At 34.5% G+C, this 27,826-nt stretch overlaps 1 protein-coding gene across 2 annotated transcripts in view; it reads left to right on the plus strand.

Annotated features, from left to right (window-relative positions):
- KCNK10 (potassium two pore domain channel subfamily K member 10) overlaps positions 1-27,826 on the plus strand; it is a 161,657-nt gene that overhangs the window by 33,360 nt on the left and 100,471 nt on the right. For both annotated transcript variants that reach the window (XM_031952406.1, XM_012547410.3), the window contains exon 2: positions 22,996-23,324. In XM_031952406.1, the coding sequence (XP_031808266.1) occupies positions 23,103-23,324 (222 nt within the window). In that variant the 5' untranslated portion in view covers positions 22,996-23,102. The remainder of the gene's footprint in view (positions 1-22,995; positions 23,325-27,826) is intronic.

Below are 27,826 nucleotides of genomic sequence, written 5' to 3' on the forward strand. Positions count from 1 at the left end.
AACTGTGATGAATCCTGGCTCTTTTAGACAATAATATGATTCAGACAATTTGGAACACAAGGTTTTGTAAGGGTGAATCTTGAAAACTATCTTTGCATATATTTTGAAAATGAAAAGCTACTTATTTAAAAAAGAAGTACACAGATATCTATCATGCCCTAGTATGTAAAGTTCCTTTCTTGCCTCTGTGCCTATATACATGCTTCAATTCATAGTTTATCTTATCTTGGTATTCTTACTGCCTTTGGATCCCAATTGGTCAATAAAATCTCTGTTGACCCCTTAAAAAAAAAAAAGAAAAAATCAGACTAACAGGGAAAAAGCCACAAGAATGAAAAAGCAAACAAATAAAAAAGTTGAAAATACTTTGCTTTGAAAGACATTCAGTTTCCATAATTCTTTCTCTGGATACAGATAACATTTTCCATCCAAAGTCTATTAAAATTATCTTAGATCAACTCATGCAATTTCTATTCTTACAGAGTTGCTAGGACACTGAGAGATTAAATGACTTTCCCTGAGGACACATATTATATATTAAATGGAAGACTTGAACCTACTTTTTTTTTTTTTTTTTTTTTTGGCAAGGCAATTGGGGGTAAGTGACTTGCTCAGGGTCATACAGCTAGTCAGCTGTGGAGTACTAAGAATTTGGTCAGACATTGGAGACACTGAGGTCATCCACTGAATCCTGGGCCATTGCTATTCATCCTGACTTTTGTCTTGCCACTGGACTTTGATGACTCTTGAAAAGAGAGCAAAATCGACAGCTTTGTGCAGCCTTACCTCACTTAATCCAATTTAAGGCAAGATGTTGCTCCATGATGTCATTGCCCCTCTTCAAAATTGATCCTCAACAACAGCAATTATGGTCAAGAAATTGTAATAACTGACGGATATAGAAAGACAAAAGGGAAGATAATTCCTGATTTTAAGAGATTTACATTCTATTGGGGAGAAATTAGTACATTCATGATCACTTTAGGAGGGAGACAGCACTAACAATTAGGGGAGATCAAGAAAGAAACCTTTCATAGATGGTGGCACCCAATTTGACCCTTGAAGGAAGCTAAAGATTAATTATACAATCCAGTGTATTAATTAAACCTGAAATGATGGCTTTTAATCTAATTCAATGCATATTTTCTTTGCTTCAAGATCCATCTATGCCATGTCCTATAAAAGTCTTCCTTGATCTCCTAAATAGAAAAGATGCTTTCTTTCCCCATCGTAGGTCTCTGTTTAACTTTTCCTGTGTACCTTTATATTCTTATTGGTTATCTTCCTAGCCCACTCCAAACTCTCTATTAAATCTAACCTCTTTGAGTGCAGGAAGTGTGTACGTTTTCATATTTATATTCCCAATACTTAGTGCAGTGTCTCACTGCTTAATAAATTTTATTGAATGGAGTTACTAACTAACCAAGCATTTTTTTAATCTTGAGTTGAAAAAATTCATTGAATTTCTTTCTTCCTTTTAAAGGTTTTATGCCAAACATCTCATTGTCACATTAAATGACTTGGCTGTTGTTTAGTCATTTTAGTCATATCTGACTCTTCATGACTTCATTTGAGATTTCTTGGCAAAGATATTGGAATAGTTTGCCATTTTCCTCTCCAGCTCATTTTACATATGAGGTTACTGAGGCAAATAGGTTAAGTGACTTGCCCAGGATCACACAGCCAGTCAATGTCTGAGGCCACATTTGAATTTAGAAAGATGGATCTCCCTGACTCCAGGTCCAGCATTTATTTCCTATTTTCCAACTGACCCATTAAATGGTTAAAAAGTTTCTAAAAATTTGGCTTTAGCTAAGTGTAAATATAATAAAAACATGATTTGTTCAAAGTTACTTAACCATTTAAGTTAAGACTCATTGATCTGTGACTCAAAACCCAAGTCTTCTAATACCAAATTCAGTGATTTTCTTACCACATCATAAAATCATAAGCAGCCACATACTAAATGGTCTAAATTTTGGTAGGTCAAGAAGACTATTCTTTCTACTGCAAAGGGACTAGCCAAAGACCATTCATTCCTGACCTTATGATGTGAAATCAAATGTTCTGATGCCATCTTGTTTATGAAAGCAATAATTTCTGAGATTACCACCATAGTTCTGTGCAGTATGGTAGTGGCCCAATATCATTGGAGGCTTCCCATGTCCCATTTTCTAGTTTCCCCTGGGGAAAAATTCTCTCTTCCTATCTTCTAGTTATAGCTTTAATTGTAAGAAATGTTCTCAGATTAGCTGATGGATAAAAGCTATAGTTACAACAGGAATATATTATGATACTGGTGTTAGGAGACAAAGATAAAATCCAATGAGATAATACTTGTAAAACACTTAGCTTAATGCCTAGTAAGTATTTAATAAATATCTTCCTATCTTCCTTCCTTTCTTTCTTTCTCTGTTCCTTTCTTTTTTTCTTTTCCTCCCTCCCTTCCTTCTTTCCTTCCTTCCTTCCTTCCTTCCTTCCTTTCTTCCTTCCTTCTTTGCTTCCTTCCTTCCTTCCTTCCTTCCTTCCTTCCTTCCTTCCTTCCTTCCTTCCTTCCTTCCTTCCTTTCTTCTTTGCTTCCTTTCTTCCTTCCTTCCTTCCTTCCTTCCTTCCTTCCTTCCTTTTTTCCTTCCTTCCTTCCTTTCTTCTTCATGAACTTTACTCAGAGAGCATCTAAAGCCATCACATGAATTCTATTTATTTCTTTTACTATAATCCCGCAATTCCTAAATAATAGAATAATATACCACATAGCAGAATTTTATTGCATTTATAATTAGATCTAAATGTGCTTATTGGTCGTATAAGGATAGAGACTAACCTGTTCTTTCATTTACTAATACTTACTAGGTGGTACCTTTTCTGAAAATGTATAGTCTAAGAATCACTGGGATTCATTGAGAGGTTAAATAACTTGCTCAGAGAAATGTAACCAATTAGATTCAGAGGTAAGACTTAAATATTCAGGGCTTCTTGACTTAAAGAGCAGTTCTTTATTCATTATAATTGGCTTCTTATTGCCCATAGAACAGTTTAGTGATATAGTGGCTAGAATGCCAAGCCTAGAATCAAGAAGATCTGCATTTAAATTCACTTCAGACACTTATTGACTGTGTGACTTAAACCACTCATCTTTGTTTATCTCAGTTTCCTCATCTGTAAAATAAGCTGAAGAAAGAAATAGAAAATCACTCCAACATTCTTGCCAAAAAAAAACAAAAAACCCAAAATGAAGTCACAAAGGGACATGAATTAAATGACTGAACAACATTGATCAACATATCAAGAGAACTCTTCGTTTCTTTTCCAGTTATGTCACTGGCTCAGTTTGTAACTTTTTATTTAAATTGATTTCAATTGGGTCTAACCTGGAGAAAATGAACAGGATTAACTGGGCAAAAAATTTCTTAGGCAAAAATGTGTTGAGAATGGAAAAAGTTTAAGAACCCTGTGTATACGGAGAACACCCTTCTTGCTGCCCCAACAAATAAAAATTCTTCCGAACTGAGAGATTGTAGAAGGAGAAATCAATTCAATTTCTTAGGTCTAGTTTTATATAGTTCCTCTGCATTCTTTAGATTACATGACTGAATTAACATTTTCCAGAAAAAATGATCACATGTATCTTTAGCTGTTCATTTTTACTATTTTCACACCGTTTCTTTGATGAGAAGTGACAAAAAGAAACAAAACCTAAAGTGTAATAATCACTTTTTAAAAAAAACAAGTGAATAGTTATTGACTGTGATATTTAGTTCTTGGTTGTGTGATAATAGGAAAGAAAAATAACATAGGTAAGTGAATTCACAGAATGACATAGGAAACAGGAAAATCATTATCCCAGAATCCTGGGGTGGGAAGGGACCTCTAAAGGTCAACATAGTCTAGCTGTCAACCTTAATTCTAATTCTGAAGCAATTTAATTTCAGCATGAGTGAATGTGGATTTGAGTTGGAGAACCTGGGTTAAATATCACCTTTTATTTACTTTGAGTCAGAGGATCTAAAATTGAATAGAAGTTCTGGAGATGGTGAAGGGGTAAGATTTCTCTTCCTCTATTCCTCCTTTTCACCTTTACTCCTACACTCCCTTCAGAACTTGGGGAGCAGGTAGGCAGAAAGAAATTATGGTTGTTTATTTTTCTTGGTCAATCCCCTAGGAATTACCAAGAATAATCCTTCAGATGTTGTGGAGGATCACCAGGAATGCTTTATCATTCACTTTGCCAATACTTTCTCAGGTTCATTATGTCTTATCACCTGTCTTGCTTATAAGTCTTCAAGATTCCTAGGTACTGTCATATGAGCTGATTCTACTGCCTAAAGACCTATTGGTTTTACCATTAACCCTTCCTCTGAATCTTTAGGACTTCTAGCCTTTTCCATTAGCTCCAATGTTAGATTTTCTTATCTGTAATTTTCTCTTGTCATGCCATGGAGAATAAAAACAGTACTTGTAACATTTATTTCATAGGAAAGATGAGAAAATAAAATGAGATTTATATATAATGTGTGTGCATATTTATGCAAGTATGTATATAGACAGAAGGATAAAGATATATAAACACTTTGCAAACCTTAAAGTCTTACAAAAATGTCAGATGTTATTTTAAATAGCATTTACAATAATAATAACAATAATAATAGCAAACATTCTTTGGCAATTTAATGTTTACAGGATGCTTTATAAGTTTTTTATCTCACTTGACTCACTGTGACAAAACATAATCTTAAATTCTCTTCTAAAGTTATCTTCTATATATACATTAAAATTTTAAAAGATTATGACAGATATGATTACAGAGACTATAGAGAGAACTTTATTCAGCAATCTTCTATACATTGATGTCAAATGAGATCAAATAGGGAGAGTTATGTTCACCAATGTAATGGCGAATTATATTACAATTACACAAAGTTGAATAAAAAAAGAATTTCTATGGATAATGAGGTTTTCCAGTTTTTCTAGTTATGGATAACAATTTACTAATTCCAACAAGCAGAAGATACCTCCTCAATGTAATAATCAGTATAAAAGAGATTGATCAAAGTATTCAGACTGGAAAAATAATGTGGATGAATAGCACATAATACTCACATTATATCACATACTTGCTTAGTGAGTATCAGTATAAATATCCTTAATAAAGTTTTAAGGTGAACAATAAACTGGACCCAGAATTGAGTAGGAATAAAAGATAATGCTAAAATACACTTGGAAAATTGTGTAGCTTCCTCAGTAATCCTGAACCTCTACCTCTACCACAAAAGTAGATTCCCTTAAAATGTCAACATTTCCCCAGTGATGCTAAATTGCTTGTAAAACATGAGATTTGAAAATCTCATGAGAATCATCAGTTATAGACAAACTCAAAAATAATGGAAGAAATTTGGAAGAAAGGCTCCAAGTTGATTGTTACACATTATCACTGAAGATATGCATATAAAAAGTAGAGTAAGAGACACTATTAAAGGCATGAAAGATCAAACATGTGAATGGATGATATGTTTAGTTGTTTTTCGGTTCTTTCAGACTCTTTTTAACCTCATTTGGGATTTTTTTGGCAAAGGTCTTGCAGTGGTTTGCAATTTCCTAACTTAGCTCATTTTATAGGGTCTTGCCCAGGATCACACAGCTAGTATCAGAGACCAGATTTGAATTCAGGAAGATGAATCTTCCTGACTCCAATGCAGATCATTCTATCTACTGTGCTAATAATATATGGCATAGCTATAAGTTAAAAAAAGAAGAGGGCTATATTTTTCACTTTATTTCCTTGTTTTTTTCTTTTATCCAAGTCTTGTATAAAATGATTAATATGGAAATGTTTTGCATTTATTGCACATGTATAATCTAAATCTGCTTATCAATGAAAGGAGTGGGATAGGTAGGAAGGGAGGGAGGGAAGGATGGATAGAATTTGGAAACTTAAAAAAAAAATTTTAAGACTTCTTAAGCAAGAAAGACATGTAGCCTATGCGTCATCTCCAAAGGATTTATGAAAAGATATGGACAAGATTCACAAAGTATGAAAAAAGCATTAAAGTTTTCTATTTTTGTCAGAAAGGAAAATGCCAATACTAAGGAAATCACAGACTGAGAGTTCTAAAGTGATACTGGATGGCAATACCTGAGAAGTGCATGAGAAATGTGATGAAAATTTTAAGGAGGGCATGTACATTTTTGGCAAGGGGGCAGGGATCAGGGAAAATTTTCTGAAACGGGTAACATTTGTACTAGACTTGAAGGTTGAGTATGGTTTCACTTCATGGAGATATGGGGACAGAGCATTTTTAGGCACAGGAAACTGTAAGCAATAGTGAAGTAAGGGGCAGGTACAGTATATATTTGGTAAATGTTTATGAATCTGGTTTGGTAAGATCATAAGGCATATGAAAATAATATTAAATGTAATTCAGAGGGTAAGCAAGGACCACAGTATAGAAGACCTTTGAAAGCCAGCTTAAGGATTTATATAGAAGGTGCTGGGGTGGGGGAATCATTCAATGGTTTTGAAAGGCGGAAGGAAAGGAAAGCACTTAGTAAGGACTTACTGTGTGCCAAGAACTGTGCTAAATGTTTTACCATTACAATCTCATCTGATTAGTAAAATAATTCTGGGAGATAAGTACTATTATTATCCCCATTTTACAGGAAAACTGAGAGAGGCAGAGATTAAGTGACTTTCCCCAGGGTCTAACAGCTAGAAAGTATCTGAGCCTGGATTTGAATTCAGGTCTTCCTGATTCCAGACCCAGCACACTATCCACTTTACCACCTAATTTCCAACAGAGGAATAGGACCACAGCTGTGAATTAGTGTTGGGGCAGTGTGATTGATAGGCTTTTGTGGAGATATTGAAGGTGGGAAGGATTGGTTAAAAGAATAATGTGCTAACTCAGATGGTGTTTAAGTTCTGCAGTAGGAATGGAGAGGAGATTATAAGTGAATAAGATTGTTTTAAAGGTTTTTCACTTTTTTAGATTAGCCTGAGAATTTAACTAAATTATAGTATTCTATTTTTGGACAAGTGTGTTTCAAGTTCCATGCAATTAGCTTACAAGTGATGTTTTGGAACACAACCTTTCCTGAAAATTTTGGACTGTATTTATTTACCATATTTATACCTACCATTAAGCACTCATAGTTGCTGCCAAACTGGATTGATAGAACTTTCACTCACAAAATCTTGAGTCCAATTTCTTTTTAAAATGAAATGAAAAAAAAAATCAAGGAACACAATGTAGCCCATGGAAGGACCATTGGCCTTGAAGTCCTGAGTCCAAATTCTGCCTCTGATACTCAATATGTGTGTGACTTTGGATAAATTATTTAATTTCCCTGGATTTCAGCTTCCTTATCTCTTCCAGTTTGAAATCTGTCATTGGCAAATAAAGAAGAAGCAAAGGAGCATAGTACAGCGATCTTGGGATTCAGAGTCAGGAAGAAATGAATTCAAATCTGGCTTCCCTTACAGTATGGCTCTGGGTAAGCCATATAACCTATGTCGGTCTCAGTTTCCTTAATTGTAAAATGGAGATTACAATAGCATTTACCAGAGTTGTAAAGATCAAAGACAGTATTTGCAAAGTTTCAGATACAAAGTAGGTACTTAATAAATGTCTATTTCCTTTCTTCTTTCCTATGATCTGTAAAAATTAGGATTTGAACCAGATGTTCTTTGAGATCTCTTCTAGATCTATTGGTAAACTTACATCACACATAAAATAGAGGGAAAAAAACCCAATTGATTTAAAACCAGAAGGCTATTATTAGCCTTATGGCCTTGGATAAGTTGTTTACTTCTTTTCGGGTAGATTTCCCTTTTGGCAGAATGTAGATAATAATACCTGCATCACTTACCAGAGTTCTTGTGAGACTCAACCAATGCTCTGTAAACCCTAAATCAGCTTTTCAGTATTAGCTGTCATTGCTATATTCATTTATTGCTGCTTTCATTCTTTTCTTTGCTCTATTTTCTGCCAAAAAAAATACTAAAAAAAGTAAGATGAGGAAACATAACCACAAGAACATATTTCAAATTTCTTCTTTCTAGATAATTTTAAAGCAATTAAAGATAGCTTGAATACAAGATGCAGGACTAACTTCACTTCAGCAAAAAGCAGTTAGGAATAAGTGTCTTTCTTGGCTGGAAACAAGCTGCATCATCAAACTTCACTAGTTAGGCAGAATGGTTCTCCCCTGGCACTGTTCAGAGTCATGGATCTTGTGCCTGGAAAGATGCAATATTGTAGGTATTTCAAATCAAGGGCTGGAAAAGACCTTGGAGATATTGAGCTCAGGAAGATTGAAAATACCAGGATTACAGATTTAGCACTGAAAGGGAACCTTCCATTCATTCCAGCTCCACATTTTACAAGGGAAATAACTAATAGGCCTAAAAAGAGTAAGTGATTTGTTGAAGATCATGGAGGTTAGAGGGTTCAGAGATGAAATTCAAACCCAGGTCCTATGTCTCCAACTTCAGTATTCTTATATATTGAGTATCAACCTAATAATTTAGAGAGTGATTCCTGATGTGTAGTCATGGGGGTTTGTGAGCTTGAAGGGGAAATTTTTTATTGAACTAATAACATGTTTTATTAATATAACAGCGTAACATGTTTTTATTAATATATTAAGATATGTTAAATCTATTTTATTATGGTATATTGCAATATACTATATTATAATTCTTATTTTTTAATTAACTTTAATTAAAATTTAGTATATTCTTTAACTATAACTCCCTGAAAAAACTCCAAAACATTATTTTGAGTGTTCATAATATATTTTAATATAACATGTTTTATTAATATAACAACATAACATTTTTATTAATATATTAAGATATGTTAAATCTATTTTATTATAGTATACTGCAATATACTATATTATAATTCTTATTTTTTAATGAACTCTAATTAAAATTTAGTATATTCTTTAATTATAACTCCCTGAAAAACCCCAAAGCATTATTTTGAATGTTCATAATATGTTTTACTAATATGTTAAATTTATTTTATTATGGCATATTGCAATATACTATATTATATAATAATTCTTAATTTTTTCCTAACTCTAATTAAAATTTAGCATTCTTTAATTATGACTAACTTCCCCCCAAAACCTAAAAACTATTATTTTGAGAGTGTTCATAATATGTTTTATTAATGTATTAAGATATGTTAAATCTTTTATTATAGTATATTATAATATACTATATTCTTTAATAATTCTTAATTTTTTATTAAATTCTAATTGAAATTAGCATTTTCTTTAATTATAACTAATTTCCTCAAAAAACATTATTTTGAGTGTTCATATGTTTTATTAATATATTAAGATATATTAAATCTGTTTTATTATATATTACAATATACTATATTATATAATTCTTAATTTTTTTTTACTAAACTCTAACTGAAATTTAGCATGTTCTTTAATTATAACTAATGCCCTCAAAAAAAAACAAACAAACCAAATAACATTATCTTGAGAGTATTCAGAACATAAAAGGAGGTTGAGTCCCTGTGCAAAAACAACCTAAACAACATTATTTTGAGAGTATTCAGAACATAAAAAGAGATTGAGTAAGCTTTTCACTTTTGAGGGTTCCTTGAAAATACAGATTTGTTTGTGATGTCATGTATGTCACTTTCCCCTCCTGTTTATGTTGTACTTTAGGAGAACAGGGAGAGATTGAAAAGTACGGATGGTTAATCCAATTCTCCCTGTGCAATAAGAGAACTGTTTGGTTCTGCACACATATATTGTATCTAGGATATACTGCAACCTATTTAACATGTATAGGACTGCTTGCCCTCTGGGGGAGGGAGAAAGGGAGGGAGGGGAAAAATCGGAACAGAAGTGAGTGCAAGGGATAATGTTGTAAAAAATTACCCTGGCATGGATTCTGTCAATAAAAAGTTATTTTAAAAAAAAAAAAGAAAAGTATGGGTGGTTAAATGAATAACTAACCCTTCCCTGCCTTGAAGGAAGTCTCAAGGAGAACCTCAAAGAGACCAGACATGCTTTACAGACTGGAAAAAGAAGGCTGAAAGCAGACATTCCCTGCCCTTTTAGCCTATTGATGGATGGCTTTTCCTGTTCAGTTACCATTTATCTTTATCAGTCCCCCATCACCAGAGTCATGGAATGAAGGAGCTCGAAGGCGACGGCTTCATCATCATCCCAAATAAGGAACAGCTTCATCCCCAAATGAAAACACTTCAGCACTGAGCCAAGGCATTTATATGTGAAATAATCAGAGAAGCTCAGCTCAGCTTCCATGCATATTCCATGGAAGGTCCCTTGAAGACCCATTCCCATATAAAATTAAATCTAACACTTCCCCTCAAAAAAAAAAATATATATATACATATATATGTATATACATATAATACATGAATATGGCAATGTAAATGTTAGTTATTATTCTGTTAATCTTCAGTTATCTGTCCTTATGTCTAATTTCTGCATATCTTTAAAAAAGTTATCCATTCCTGTGTATTAAAATATGGGAAAGATATAAACACATAGTCCATGCTCTTGTAGATTTTAAAATTTCATAGAGCAATAGTCCTAGGGTTGCCTCAGCAATATTGACTTTTGATGACACCTGATCCTAAAGTTTCTCTCCTAAGAATCTTTTCTGAGTGTCTAAAATTCTATATTAATTTCAGAACTGATCTAACCTTCCAATGGTCCTGACCATTTGTCTAGTTGACTAAACTAGATTTCCTGAAACTCTCTGCAATCTCTACTCTGTGTGTGTGTGTGTGTGTTAGGAGAAAGAGTGATTGGTTCTGTTGGAACAAGATGGGAATCCAGAAGGTAGCAGCCCAAAGTCCTGCTGAAACCTGGACAGTATCCAGGCTGGACAATAGCCCGCAGCTCAGCGGTTGCTTAGCTCATGCACAGCGTACTCTGCTGACTCTTGGGCATTGATTGCTAATATTTATATAGCATTTCATACACGATAAAGCACTTGGTATGTTCAAGCCTCACAACCAGGTAAGGAGAACAGAAAGGAGTCAGCATGGCCTATTGAAAAAGCCTTGGTCCTGTGGTCAGAGAAGCTGGGTTGGAATCTTACTTCTGATATTTATACCTAATGTGATCATGGGTAAGTTATTGAATCTCACTGAAACTCAGTTTCCACTGTTATAAAATTGGGGGGGGGGGTGTTGGGCTCTATGATCTCAGAAGTCCCTTCTAATTTTAGATACATGATTCTGAGATGAAATCAATAAGTAGCAGAGCTGTTATTTTTTAATCCATGTCCTACAACTCTAAAATCAATATCCGAGTATTATACAAGTGAAGTCATTCTATTCCTGACTTGTAGAAAACTCAGACCTGAACTCAAGGGTGATGATGTCTCTGTGTGTGTGTGTGTGTGCATGTGTGTGTATGCGTATGTAAATTTTGCAGTCAGTAACTGAATAATTTTTCACATATACTTATAAAACAGTATTGAGTTCAAGTATGCCCTCAGACACTTACTGGTTGTGTGACATTGGGCAAGTCACTTGACTCTGTTTGCCTCAGTTTCCTTATCTTTAAAATGAGTTGAAGAAGGAAATGATAAACCACTCCTGTAAATCTGCCAAGAAAACCCCAAATGGGGTCATGAAGAATCAGACAGGACTGAAACCACTGAACAACAACAATACTTATAAAATATATTAATAACTTTAACAATCTCTTCCTTGTTTTTGGATTGGTGAATTAGTACTAATTTTCTTTAACTACTTCCCCACTCCCTAAGGAATACCATGAGAACCCTTTTCTCCTTTTATATTCCTCTTTTCCATCATCCTATTCATCCCTAGCCATCGATGACTGCATTTGCAGTAAATCACAGGAGTGCTGCTGATGTCAGCAGCACTAATACTGCATTAGAGAATTCACTTTAGAGGAAATTAATGTTAGACTATCCAGAGGTTAGGGGATGTTGCTGAATTGAAAATCCATGTTGTAAGATACTGTCTGGAAACACTTTTATTTTTCTGGATGAACTTTCTTATTCATTTTTGCTCATACTAAATCTGAATATTTAAAAAATGCCATTTTATTTTTTGTAGTAGTATGTCTTTCCAGACTGATAGCTGAAGGAGCATTTCAGGGCAGTGAAGCTTATTATACTAGGAGCAAAAATACCTGAGTTCTGTTCTGGCTTTTGTGGTTTGTTAGCCTTGGGATCTGGGCCAAGCCACTTGCTTTTTTGACCCTTAGTTTCTTCATCTGTAAAATGCAGACAATAACCTGTCTCAGAGGGTTCTTGTAAGAATCAGAGGAGATAACAGACAAAAAGGATGATGTGAGCAGAAAACTTTAGGTAGAAGCATTTGGAAAAAAATCTAAAGTATAATAATTCTTTGGGTAAGGCATGGGGTAGGATGCAGCCATCATGTTGTTCCTTGGAAGAAATTAAGGTGAAGCAGGATGACTTCTGGTGAGATTCTAGGACTTCTGTTGCAACCCTTCAGAAGATGGAATAATTGAACTGTGACAAATGGACCTTAGCTAGGCTAGTCATTGGATATAAGATATGCATTGGGAGGTTGATGATTGAAAGCTTTCCAGCCTCCTGGGACCTATGAGTGCTTGTGAAGGCTTATCAGCCTCTCAGAACACAAGGCCATTTCCACAGCTTGATTAAGAATTAGGCTTAGAATAGCTAAATGACTTGTTTAGGGTCACAGAGCTAATAATAACTTATTCTTATATAGTGGTTTAAGGTTTACAAAGCCCTTTATTAGCATAGAATGCTCTTGACATAATTATTACTATTTTTAAGGATGAAAAAAAATTAAGCCTAGAGATATGGACTGACTTGCTAATAGTTAGAATTTGAATTCAGGTTTCTTCTAACTCCAAAGTTCTTTCTGCTCTGTCAAATCAGCTTTCTAGTTAGGCAAGGAATTCAGCTCCCCTGATTACAGAGCTAGTCTTTTTTCCCACAATACAATTCTGCCTGTGCTTTGAAGGAAAGTTCATTTGCCTCATTAAAATGAGGATTCTCATCATGCAAGTTTCCTAGAGTTGGTTGCCTTTTCCCAAAGGTCTAATTCTCCATGGAAGGTAACAATGGGGAGAGGATGGTAAGAGACTGTTTATTTTGTGAAGGTGTGAATAAAACCTTACATAGATCACATTTATCTAATAGCTAACATTTAAATAGTGCTTTAAAGTTTGCAAGAGTACTATTCATATACTACCTCACTGGATCTTTTTTTAAAAGCAAGTTTGTGAAGTAGATGTTAACCCATTTTAGAGAGGTGGAAATTGAGACTTGGCAAGGCTAAGTGCATTATGGAAGGTCTCACACCTAGGATGTGTAAAAGCTGGGATTTAAACTTATTTCTCTTAACTCAATATCTTATACCCTTTTTAAAACATAGTATTCTGTCTCTCAAATAGTGGACCAGGGTCAGTCCTTTTCATAGGCAGAGCAGGTGCTCAGCTGCAGGGTTTTTTTTTGAGAGACCAGGACCTGCTATTTAAAAATATCTTTGTCTGGTTAGGTGCCAGTCACATTACCTGAAATTCTACCATTCTAGAATAATTCCACAGTGTTAATCATTGTTCTCTCCTTATGGTCCTTTTTTCAAATGGTAAATCTCCTTGGAAAGGGTGACGCATTCATTTGATAGCATATGGATGTGTTTACCAAAGATTCTCCTCCTAATAGGAAAAGCCAAGAAACTATGAGATTACTGCACACTTAGTGGAGAGGTTATTCTGAAGGAGCCATCGGAGTGAGAGGAGGAAGGCAGTTCAAGGAATGACATAGTACAGGAATGGGGGTGGATGGTTAGGGAATTAAAAACTAACTTTAGTTATGCAGTATGTTGCATTTCTAGCGCTTGGTAAATTGGCAGACAGTAGATCTCACTTCTCCCTCCCCTTCCCATTCTTTTTTTGTAATTCAGGCTATTTTCAACTCTAGCAAAGTGACTTTCTCCCTTCAACCTCCACTTTTTGGAGTAGTGGTTTTCTTCCCCCTCCCCCAAAAAAAAGTCTGTATAGTAATGGCAGATGCCTCTCTCAATGCCAGTCCAGTCAGTCAGCTGATTAATCCCTGTTGCTGACTCACTTGCCTAGAGAAACTTTGAAAATATATTCTCTCTGCCTTAGAAAATTGTTAAAATGAATAAATAATACTCTTTTTTTATCCCAAGCCTAGCCAAGAACCATATATTGGCAAAATTTGGAACTTTTCAATCTTTTTCTCCCCTCCCAAACTTCCTAATCACCTTTCTTAAGGTGGAATTTTAATAATCTTTGGTTTAGTTGTTTGTTGTTCATGTTATATACACACATACATACATGCATATCTATATAGACACATTATATATGTGTATATACTGATACATAAATTAGAAAAAATATACACACACACACATATATATCTCATGTTTGTTGAATTAAGGAAACAAAGCAAGCTCTTAAACATAGAAAAGCAAATAGGCTTATAAGACCTCTCAATGCTTTTGGAAGAAGCAACAGGGTCCAGAAGTGGAAACTTTCCTCTTAGGAGAGAGTGAAAAAGGAAGATGGGTCTGTGAGACAATCATTAGTTTTAACCTACATTCTGTTAGGGTTTCACCATCTTGGGATCTGTCCAAGGTAGCCCTAAGCAAAAGTCCAGAAAAAGCTCAAGATGAAATGTTGTGTATGGAGAACAGTAAGAAGATAGCTTGAATTTGAGTAGTTCACAAACTACAAGATTGTGAAGGAGAGTAGTGGGTAATGAGCCAGGTACTCCCTTGGGGACACTGCTCTTCCCCCTCCAAAGTCACTTTGTATTTATTTGGTATGTGTGTGTGTGTATATATATATATATATATATTTTTTTTTTTTTCTTTATTAGCCTGTTCTTTCTTCTCAAGAGAATATAAACTCTTTGAGGGTAGAGTTGATTTTTATCTTTTTATTCCAAACATCTCAAATAATGTCCAGCAATTAAATGTTATTGAATAAATGATGGGTTTAATTAGGGGGTATATGACTATGAATTTCGTATGGTTTCAGCTTCGCCATATCTCCTCCAAGTTTCACTTGAGATGATGATGCTAGAAGTGAGTACTTCCTGATCTAGGTAGAAATCCCTCAACATCCTTAGTGACCTCTTCTCCTCCCTCACCCCTCCAGATTTACCCTGATCTTAGGACTCTTGAAGAGGGATGATTCTGAATGGGAAGCTCTCCCTTTCCATTCTTTGGAACTAGAGAAAGAAAAAGAAATAAGATGCTAAGAGAACTAATGATGCAGACACAGTAAAAGCATGATACCATGGGGCGAAGCCATCATTCTTCTCCCCCAAAAGCATTTATTTGTTATATATATGTGCATATGAAAATATCTTTTCTTTATTAACATTATATATATATATATATATATATGTTTTCTTTATTAACCTATTCTTTCCTCTTAAGAGAATATAAACTTTTTGAGGGTAGGGCTGGTTTTTATCTCACTAGTGAGTTGCAATCAAGTTTTACTTAAAAAACAAAAACCAAAAAACCAAAACTTTTCCTTCAGTTTTTAAATGTTAGAAGCTTTAAGGCTATTAACCATTTTTTCAGAAACAACAGGCCATAATCAATATTTTAAAAGTGAAGAGTGATGAACAATATTCCCTAATTTGCTTTATAAATTGCTGACATATATAGCAGTGAAGTTTGGGACATACTTTACATATACTCACTCCTGAATCTTAAAATAATATATGCCAGGTAGATGCTAGATGTATTTTTATTCTTAATTTATAGATGAGACATTAGGAAAAGTTCAATTACTTCCCCATTGATAGCAGGATTCATTTTACTAAATGAATTAATTACTAAATTACTCTAAGTAACTTTTACCCCAAGGTTTTTTTTTTTTAACTTTATGACATTGCATCTCCCTCATCCAGGCAACTGACAGTCTTCTTGATTTTTGTGTTGCCACTGGTCCAATGACTCTGGAAGAGAGAGTCAGGATGATGACTTTTTAAAGCTTTACTTCATTTAAATTCAATTCATGGGCAAGTGAAGACATCATCCTCATAATGTCATTGATCTTCTTCCAACCAAAGGGTGAACAACAACAATAAATACTCTCCTTAATAATAGAGAAAGTGGAAGGGCATAATAATCATGGCAATCAATCAATCGATCCATAATGATAACTAGCATTTACATAATGCTTTAAAGTTTGCAAAGCAGATTACAAATATCATTTCATTTCATCCTCATAACAATCCTAGGAGGTAGGTATTATTAATATCTCCATTTTACAAAGGAGGAAACTTGAGTCAGATAGAGGTGAAGTGTTTTGGCCCAGGTCATACAGTTATTGAGAGTCTGATGCTGAAAATTTGAATTCAGGTCTTCCTGATTCTAGGAAGTTCAATCTCTTCACTTTGGCACCTACATGTCTAGAATAATAAGTCACCTACTTATGGGGCAGGTAGCTAGGTTGCACGGTGGATAAAGCATCAGGACTGGGTTCAAGAAGACTCATCTTCTTGAGTTCAAATCTAGTATCAGATACTTTGTGACCCTGGTCAAGTCACTTTACCTTGTTTGCCTCAGTTTCCTCACTTGTAAAATAAACTGAAGAGGGAAATGACAGACCACTCCAGTATCTTTGCCAAGAAAACTTTAAGTGGGATCATAATGAGTCAGACATGACTGAAAGAGAGAAAATTGTGAGTCAGGAAAATTGAAGGGTAGAGAAGAGTAGGAAGAGAAGATATTAGGGAGTATTCTTTTTTAAGAAAATAGTGTGCAATTAATTATTAAATTCAATTCCTATTATATAGAATGAGTTACTTCCAGTTTGTATAATATTTGCCACTTCATCCTAGGGGACGACCACAGGATCTTTCCATGAAACTTGCAAATGAAGCCTGTAATATGTTTTGTCTCCCCATCAGAATATGAACACCAAGTAGGATCTCTCAGTTTTCTACTTGTATCCCTAATGCTTACTATAGGATTTTGCAAATAGTAAGCCTTTCGATGTTTTTTTTTTCATTCATTTACTTATCATTCTATTGCAGCATTAGTTATCAATTTATTTTAGTCCAGATCTTGGATAAGAACTTCCTAATGAATAAACTCACTTGATGAATACAGATATCATATAGTTTTAAAGAGTTTTCTGGGCAGAGGTAAACAGGCTCCAGCTCTGACTAGATTTTTTCAGGATTTTTAAATCTTTGGTATAATCATTTACACCTCAGAAATTAATTTCTACCAGTTAGGGTTTTGATTTATTGTTTTGTTGATTATTTAGACTTAATAAAATCTTAATAATGCAGATGAAACTTAAAAGTGTGTGCATATATTTCCTCTCTTCCACCAATCTGACTGTTAAATATTTACCAGCATACCCATATATTTCTCTTCTGCTTACTTTCTTAACACTCCTGCTTGAGCTCAGCAGGAGTGAACTAGAAGGTTGGAGCAATGAGTCCATCACCTGACTAATAATTATTATTAATCATAAAAATTTGGCACTTATTTTAGGCAATTAAATTTACAAAATGCTTTAAATTCATAATTTTATTTGAGCCATATAATAATGTCTTCTGCCACGGGCCACTAAGAGTTAGTTGACTGTCCAGGTCATATAATCAGCATAGTTCAGAGGTGGGACTGACTTTTAAGTCTCTTTGAGTTTGAGGTCTGCTCTCTATACAGTACATTCTCCTGACTCTCCCATAAACAAAATTAATTCCATTAAATCAGCCTTCTTGAGATTTTGCAACTATGAGCAAATGCCATCATCTACTTAAGTAACAGCATTGCACCATACAATAAATATTTATTTATTAGGCTTTACGGAGGTAGAGACTTTGTTATCTAAACCCTCTACCTCAACTAATGCCTCGAAAAATGTTCTGCATGCAATTAGGTGCTTGGTTAATATTTACTCAGTTGAATTTGAGAACTATGAATGAGATGATAATTATTGGTGTCTTAGAAACTTAAAGCTAAGAAAGGGGTCCTTCAAAATCATTTACTCAAGACCAACCTACTCTTCTTAAGTATATAAATCTCACCACAAATGTCTCCCTACTTTTTGATTCTGACTGTTTCATGCTGATTGAAATGAGAGGCATAGCAACCATCAAGAACAAGCCCAGATTACTGGAGTATATTTAGTCCAAAATAAAGGCTGCTTAGTTCAGTTGAGTTTAAGTTAGTAGTAACTTTCCTATTGTTACTACTATCAAAAACACTGTTTCTTAAACCAATTAAAATCTCATATACAAAATGACCTCTATGAAGGAGGTTGGGAAAATCCCCATGATGTTATGGTACCAGGCAGACTTTCCAGAGAAGGGTTCTATCATTTAGTTCCTCCCTCCTGGGAAGGTATACAGATTACTCTCTGTCTGCCCCACCCTTTTCATTTTGTGGGGATGTGCTCCTTGGATGGGTATAGACATGGTACATTGGGAAAGTTATTTGTCCTAAACCTTGTTGTAACATTAGTTCCTCTCAGCTAACCTTTTTATAGTTTCCAGTGGGACTCAGTAGAAAGAATGGTGAATGAGGTCACAGAGAAGAAATGGGGAAAAGAATAATTAGACCTTGAAAAAGAGGGACAAAATTATAGCTGTATTTCCTGGCCTATGGGAGGTATAACCTTGGGTTGAGAATCTACTATATCATCCTTCCACTTATTCCTCTAAATGAGAACTCCTACTTGGGGGTCCCTGTCCCCAGCCTCTCTCTTTTCAATAACCTAACAACTAAAACCAACAAAAACCCCACTCTTAATATTAAAGTGTTAGATTTAGAAGACAACCTTTGTAGTAAGAATGTTGTGGGATAATACAATCATAGATTTAGAGTTGGAAGAGATTCCAGAGGCTATCTAGTCCAACCTTTTTATTTTATAATTGAGAAAACTAGTTGAAGGAGGTTAAGGAATTTGCTCAAAGACACCCAAGTAGAGAGTATTTGGGGTCAACCTGTTACTCAGGCCCTCAGACTCCAACATCAATCCCCCCCTCCTTATCCTCCCTTTTCTCCTCTTTTTCCTTTTTCTTCTCCAGGCTTCACTTCTTACCCCTTTTCTAATTAGGATAGAAATTAAAGAAATGTGTGATGGAAGAAATTCAATCCTCCACCAACTACCATAATACATTAGGAATTTCTTTCTTTGAATCTATCTTTCTTTTATGGCTCATTTTGGTGTGGAGGTGACCCTGGAGTTTGGCAGTCGGTACTACTGGAACATAAGTTCTGGCAGGGTCAAATAAGTTGGACGGGCTTCAAATATAGCCCCGGATAAACTCTGTATGCTTCTGTCACCAGTCTAGTGAAGCATGAAAAGCCAGAAGTATGGCCACCAGGTGAAGGATTCTCTGGCCATGGCAACTTATGAATTAGACATAGTGACTAACCATATGATTGCTTTGCATTTTTCTTTCTCTTCCCTCATTAGGAGGATGTGCCTCTGGGGAATCTAGTTAGGTGACTTCAAACAAATCATTTCACCTAACCCTGATACAATACTTGTTCACATTTGATAAATATCTGTTCAATGAGTAAATTAGAAATTTATTTAGTCATTCTCTCTGTTCTTCCTCCTTCCCCCAAGCCAATTATGCCTAAATTTGTCTATATAGAATGAATTCTTTTTTACATCTTCTCATTGAAGTACATACAGTCTTGATCATAGGGAACTTCAATTGCTCTGGGCCACATTCAGGCTCGCCAGGTAAATTCATCCTCTCAGTGTTCTAGTGCCGATTTACTTGTTTTCTGTCTGTGTCAATATATATATATATATATATATATATATATATATATATATATATATATATATATATATATGTATGCCCTGCTACCTGCCTGGGTAATTGTGGCCCTTTTCTAGATGGTGATTTTCTAGTCAGGAAAAAGAGACCATTTATATGTAATACATTTCGAAGTGATAGAGTCTATAGGAAAATAGGATAGACTTTTAAAAAATGAGTAGTGTTTTAAGATGAGGCAAATCTATTAAAATCATTATGACTATCAGCAAGGAGAGCACTACCCAAACTTCAAAGCCAAGGAAAAGAGAAAAAGTGAAATTTGGTAACTAGTAATGAAAGCTTATTTAAGTGAATTAGCCAGTATGCTATTCCTATTGTTTTCACTCTGATCATTGCTTACCATCACTTTTGTGTCTACCGAGTACTTTGATTTTTGAGGCATGAAACATGATTAGTCCATAATCAATTTCTAGGATTCATAAATTATTAAGGCATTTTACTGAACAAGAAGTCATTGGTAAGAAAACTGTAATAGTCAGCTTTGTTCATAGGCTAGAAAAGAGCTCGCACCTCCGTGAAGTGCTATTTGTCAGCTTGGGAAAACATCCTCCTCATTTGGCCTCTGAGGTACCTTCTGGCTCTGGATCTTTGATCTAAAGTTGTACAGCAATATCAAATAAAAAATGTCCTCAGTCCTCAGTCCTCAGTCACATAGCAAATTATTGAGAGAATCTCAGGACACTGAAGGATTCTGAGAGGCAATGGTTGATTAAAATATCTTTGAAATATCCTGTGTCTTAATAACTAACATTAACATTAACAAAGGAGGTAATTTTGACTTAATTATTAAAATAAACCAGTGAAATTATTATTGCCTCCATTTTACAGATAAACTTAGAGAGACTAAGCAAGTACTAGTAAATGATACAGTCCCATTTTGCCCAAGGTGATAGCCGCATAGGTTTAAGATAAGAAGTACATTAAATGGTATCCAGTCTGGCTAGGTGGCACAGTATATAGAGTGCTGGACCTCAAGTCAGGAAGACCTGAGAGATTTACCAGATGTATGACCTTGGGTGTGTCATCTAACTTCTTGGTAGCTCAATTTCTTTTTTTCTCTTTCTTTTTTGCTGAGGCAATTGGGATTAAGTGACTTGCCCAGGGTCACACAGCTGAGAAGTGTTAAGTATTTGAGGACAGATTTGAACTGGCTTCAGGGCTGGTGCTCTATCCACTGCACCAACTAGTTGCTCTTGGTAGCTCAATTTCTGGCAAAATAAGTGGCTCAATGGATAGAGTGCCAGAACTGAACCCAGGAAGATTCATCTTCATGAGTTCAAATCTGGCCTCAGATACTTATTAACCACATGACCCTGGACAAATCTCTTAAGCCTGTTTGTCTCTGGAGAAGAAAATTGTATGTCCCTATTTTTGCCAAGAAAATCCCAGATAGAGTCATGGGGAGTCAAATATGACTGAATAACAAGAACAAAGCTCAATTTTCCCATCCCCAATTTGTAAAATGGGGATAATAATAATAGCATCTATTTCCCAAGGTCGTTGTGAAAATCACATGAGATAATATTTATTAAAATGCCTGGCACATACTAGGCATTATGTAAATACGTAATTCTTTATTTCTCTTTCTGACTCCAAGTTCAGTGCTCTGCAGAGTGCTTCCTAGACCTTCTAGATTCTGAAACATGCAATTCCTTATTGTTATTTTATTGAAGTAAAAAAAATTGTTTTGCAACCTTTTGGTAGCTTTTCCAGTATGCCAAATATTCTCAGTCTCTGCCCCAGTCAAGTTTCTAGAACTCGAGATATTTTTGATTTAGCTCCCATTGGAGTTAAATTATTTGCTCCTCTTGGGCAATCATATTTGCCATCTCCTAATATCTTATTTACACAGCAACCTGAAAGGGCTATGACAGTCATTTTACAAAGAATGAGAAAAATGAAGAAAGGCTGAAATTTGGGTGAAGGGGGCAAGGCATTGATTCCTATATGAGCATAATTTTCTGTAATGCATTGTAAAATTATCCAGAAAAGGTTATCAAGAACTTCCTGCCATTACAGTCAAGGATAAGGGAGAATTGGTTTATTTTCAAGATAATGAAATCATCTCTACAAGGAATAATTTACTTTAGAGGATATCCTGAGATCCATTAAATCTAGGGAAAAATCCAGAGATGATACACTGGGGAAAAAAAATCCATTACTAATAGATGGAAAGGAATTTTTCTACATTTTCACATTTTTATAATTCTTCTAAGTTTAATAATTTTTATTAAAGGCCTATTTACTTTTTGAAAGTCATGGACCCTTAGGAAGAATCCAGAAAAAGTTAATTGACATGCATACCACTCGTCATGGTCAGTTTTCTTCTTCCTTCCTTGTAGTCAGGAAAAAGAGACCCATTTATATGTTTTACATAATGAAGTGATAGAGTTTATAAGAAAATAGGATAAACTTTTAAAAAAGGAATGGTGTTTTAGGATGAGGCAAATCTATTAAAATCATTATGACTATCAGCAAAGAAGAGTACCATTCCAACTTCAAAGCCAAGGAAAAGTGAAAAAGTAAAATTTGGTAACTGTCAGAAGGGTAAAATTTCTTTATTGTATTCAGATTTATGTCTTTATTTTTTTTTTCTTTTGCCTTCCATAATGCACCTGTATTTCCGGATAAAGACTAAATATTCAGCTTGTCTTGATTTTAACTATTTTTGGGTCTTACTATCATTTAGCTCTTGATACCTGCTATGGCACAGACCAGCTATACAGGTGATGTTTTTTATTATGCTTATTTTCCACAGGTGTTTCCTTGTTCAAGTTGAACTCAAAGGCACAGATTTTTTTCAAATGTGGAGGTATTTTTGTGGGTATCATGCTTATCATCAAATAAAATCCAAAGAGAAGAAAAATATAGAAAATCATGGAAATAGCTTTATACATTTTGATATAGGAGGATGAATAAAAATACAGATAGCTATTTTATATACATGTGTGTATTTCCCCCTTATATTCCATGACTTCTCATTCTGTTACTCAAAACAGGCTATTAGTAACTGATCTGATGCTTTAATTGCAGAACTGGAAAGCCAATTTTAATCCCCAAGTTTGAAAGCGTCCCAAGAAAGACCTCTGTGCTTTGTTTTAGGCAAATCTCGATTTTTGTATCTATAAACAAATGTTATTTTTCTCCCCCCTTTTTTTCAGTGGCTGTTCCTGCGGCAGCACCAACTTGTCAGCCCAAGAGTGTCACTAACGGGCACTACCCAGCCCCACGCCTCTCAATTTCCTCTCGAGCCACAGTGGTTGCCAGCATGGAAAATACCTCTCAGGGCTTACAGACCGTCATGAAGTGGAAAACAGTCGTGGCCATCTTTGTGGTTGTGGTGGTCTATCTGGTCACAGGAGGTCTTGTCTTCCGGGCACTTGAACAACCCTTTGAGAGCAGCCAGAAGAATACAATTGCCTTGGAGAAGGCAGAGTTCCTTCAGGACCACAAGTGTGTGGGCCCACAGGAATTAGATACACTGATTCAGGTGAGCTATGAGTGAGTCAATAGATTCTTCTACTTGTCAACTATAAAATAATTATACTTAAGGAAAAGGCTATTTACTGTCCTGTTTCTGGATAATTAAGTTTTGCATTTCATGGATTATTTTTTTTGGGGGAAAGGACTGTAGATCTGGCAGAATTTGATATTAGAGAGCCAGATGAATCTACTTAAGCTGAGTCTGCATACATTAGGTAACTTTACTGTGCATCATAGGAGATGGATATGATAACCCACTAGTAGGTTTTATTCAGCATTATCTTAGATTTTCAAGTTAATAAATAATTTTTGAATATTGACTCTGCGCTTGAGACTAGGCTAGTATATTGTTTTAGAGGCCATAGAAAAGGAGATCGTCAAGAAAAAGGAGTGGTTAATAGTTTTTAAAACTTGGGAAAGACTAAGAGAAAAAGACTGAGAATTGGATTTCGTTAGCATTAGTGTTGTCTGAGAAAGCAATTTCATTAGAGTGGTGGGGACAAGAGCCAAGATTCAAGGTATCACAGAAGCAACGAGAAGAAGAAATGGAGGCAGTGGGTGTAAGTTACTCTTGGAGAAGTCTCAGAAAGTAAATAGACAATTAGAAGGGTAGCTAAGTGAGAATAATTGAATAAAATGAATATTATTTTCAAGCTGTGGGAGAATTACACATGTTGGAAAGAAGATAAATTAGTTTCTCTTTATATAGCATTTGCAATTGTAATTTGCACTTGAGAAGGGAATAATTGAGTGACCATGGTCCTAAAGAAAGTGGAAAGGATGTGCTCAAATTCATATGTACAGTAGTTTATTTTGAAAAGGAGATGGAGGAGCATCTCCTCTGAGACTGGATTTTGACTCCTGACCCTACAGATATACTACCTAGAAAAGCACAGAATGTACAAGTGTTTCTCTTATGGGGCTCCATCTTCTTCCTCTATCTTTTTTCTCTAATTTTCTTCTTCCTGAGGCCCTGTCCCTCTAGCCTTTTGTTTCCAAGATGCAGTACTATGTTATAACAGAAAGAAAGAGCCATGTAGAAAGATGATCAGAGTTCAAAGTGTAGAGACTTTTCTTCCTGATGGGAGATACTTTGTTTAGGAGAGCATTCTCTCTTTTTAATTCATTTTTGTTCATCTCAGTAAGAATCACTAGATCATGTGTGGAAATCACTTTGTAACACTTAACTGTTACATAAATTTAACTTGCTTTTCCTTAAAGATTCATTTAGTTTTTGATATTTTTACTTTCCAAGAAAAGTTTATGGCTGTTCTTTTTATTTTCTTTTATGATTAGTCTATACTTTTATGGCCACATCATTTTTGCTCAGACCTCATCCCACCTCTCTGAGGACATACCTGATTCATGCCCTAACCCTAACCATACTCCTAACCCATTTTATATGTGAATTGTTGCTTAGTTGTGACGCTCTTATCTTGTACTTGTGCTTCTGATTTTTTGAACCCAAGTACAGAACTTTACATTTAGCCCTATTAAGTTTTGTTGTACCAGGTTCAAATTATTATAGATTATTTCAATCTTTTGGGGTCCTAGTTCTATTATCCAATATGTTATTAATTTCTCCAAACATTTTGTTACCTGACATTTTGAGAAATAAAGCATCTATTCTTTACCAGAAGGTCTAATTTTGAATACACAAAGGTCAAGAATAGAGATGTAGTAGCATGTGCATCCAGAACCAATGGAGCAAGACTTCTTAACCTGGCGTACATGAATTGTTTAGTTTAATATTCTGGCTAAGTTTATTTCAATATATTTGGATTCCATTGTAATCCTATGTATATCTTAAGCATTTAAAAACAGTAATGTGTCAAGGGTCCCTACCATAGGGGCCCTCCTGACATAAGAGCTTTATTTCTTATCCTGGCTCTTTAAGCTGATGTGATGGTGTTGTTGGTGAACTCCAGAAGCAAATCCTTCTACTTCAGCTGCTTCCAACCTCAGAGCAGGGAGAAGATGCAAAACTCCAGGGATAGCAAATAGAAAGTCCTCACATAGTGTAGTTTTCCCTGAGGTTGGCCCTACACTGAGGTGTTTATTTGAAAACTAAAACAGCATTTTAATAACAAGGACTACAGAGGCAGAAAAATGCATTCAGGGAAATGCTTTACTGGGCAAATAAATCATTTCACCAGGAAGCTCAGCTGTGATGTTTGGCACAAAATATATATGAATTGCTTATCCTCTTTGGAAAAACCCGTAGCTGGATGAATAATTGTGCTACTGAGATTGGATAATAGCATTATAGATTTAGACCTGGAAAGGACATTAAAGATTATCTCATTCAACCTTTTTCCATTTTATAGATAAAGAAACTGAGGTAAACAGGATTAAGTGAATTGCCTATAGTCACACAATTAGTAAATATCTGAAGACAGATTTGAATTGATGAGTCTTTTTGACTCCAGTGCTGACATTTTTGTTTGATTAGATTGATTAGAGATGTCAAAGACACAATACCAGAACAATACTCCACAGTACAACCTGAACCAGATTAAAATTTAATTGGAAAATATTTAACAAAATAAATATAAATACAATAGAACATAAGTAATATAAACATTTATTTTTCTAAGTCAACATTCAGCTTGCAGTGATTTTTTCACATGACTTGATGGTCTTTATGGCTCTTTGAATTGAATACCACTGGACTAGATGATGATTTATAATCCCTTCTGGCCCCAGGATCATACACACACACACACACACACACACACACACACACACACACATATATAAATAACTTTACATATGGGAATATGAAAAAAATCTATCATTTTTCATAGGGAATTCTTGGTTGGAGAATTTTGTCCACCAATACAGAATATTTTATCTATGATAATAGTAGTAAAGTCTTAGGGAATTTGCCTGAATCACTGAAAAGTTAAGTAACTTGTTTAGGGTCATACAGATGCTATGGGTCAGAAGCAAGTTAGAATTCAGGTATTCCTGACTCTTTAGGCTCATCACTTTAAAATTCCATATACTATTTGCATAGCATTGCTCAATATTTGCAAATCTTGTCATTGGTTTGGCTATCACTGACTACGGGAAGTTTTTGACAGCTCTTATGATATAGAACCTTTTTGGGGGGTCTATATTACTTCTTAAAATTAATTACTTGCAATTGTATCTTTGACTTTAAAATATATAGAAATACAAGTTTTCCCCTTTTAGAATTAAACATGAATTTATAACTGTGTTCTATAGTTATTTTAAAAGAGAGAACTCTTTCTTTTCCTTTTAAAATCTAGGAACAATGTTCCAAATTTCTCTTTTATGAAAAACTAATTTATTGGATGAACCAGCATATTTTCCTTACTAATATAAGAACTTTAGCACTCTTCAGATAGAGTTAATTCTGCAATTAATCAACATTTATTAAGCACTTACTATGTATTATCATTTTGGGCTTCAGTATCCTCATCTGCTAATAAGAGAGTTAGAATAGTTGATCTCTAATGTATCTCCCAACTCTTCTGAGTCTGTAAGTCTCCTAAGTAGATCTATATCTTCTTTAAATATTTTCAGATTTTTAAAAAGAGAAATAAGTTCTTTTACCTCCTAACAGGCAGAAAAGACATTTCTTAATTAATTTTCCATAAAGTCACAAAATAATTCTTTGTGTTTTTTGGAAATCCTTGGGGTTCTTTATCACTTTGATTCTAGTTCTGAGAATTGTTTTCTTTAATTTAGAGAATATTAAAATGTATATTCAGATGGTTTAAAAGCTTAAACCATAAAGTTGATAAAGAAATTAGCATTATTATTATTTGCAATTCAAAAATAACTTCATAGGAATTTAAAGAGCTCTATTTTTATAGACTAGTATCAAGAATATGGTTGTATATACACATGTATCTTCATATATGCACACATTTATCTAAAGATATACATATTATTTGTATAACATTGTGTAAGATTTTCAAATTTTATAATTTTTTTGGCTACCATTGATTATGGGGAGTTTCTTATAGCTCTTAAGTCATGGTACCTTTCCTGAGAACCACATGTTCCTAAAGCAATTGCATTACTTAATAATATTTTATATATTATATAAATATATATCATAATTAAGATTGTTTGCAATTACAGCCTAAACTCTAATATATGTATATATATACACACATATATGTACAAAATAACATAAAGAATTATAATCCATCTCATAAGAAAAATTACATTTAAAAATACTTTTTGTAGAGTTTGAAATGTCTTTGTGGCTCTTTATTTGGATGACTTTCCTACACAAAGTTTTCTAAGCTGGCAGAATAGTCTTACTGCAATGCACCAAGTTCTGAAATGACTGGCAGATAATAAATTGAGGACAATGGCATTAATATGGGCCTTAGCTCTGCTGAATGTACTCTTTTCAAAGTTAAGTTTCAGGATAGATTTCTTTTCATTAGAAGCAAAATTAAACCACTCCACATTTTCCATATGTGCAAAATCCCCCAAATTTCTTCAATCCTTTCCTTTCCTTTTCAT

The sequence above is a fragment of the Sarcophilus harrisii genome, chromosome 2, assembly GCF_902635505.1.
Source record: "Sarcophilus harrisii chromosome 2, mSarHar1.11, whole genome shotgun sequence".
Lineage (NCBI taxonomy): Eukaryota > Metazoa > Chordata > Mammalia > Dasyuromorphia > Dasyuridae > Sarcophilus > Sarcophilus harrisii.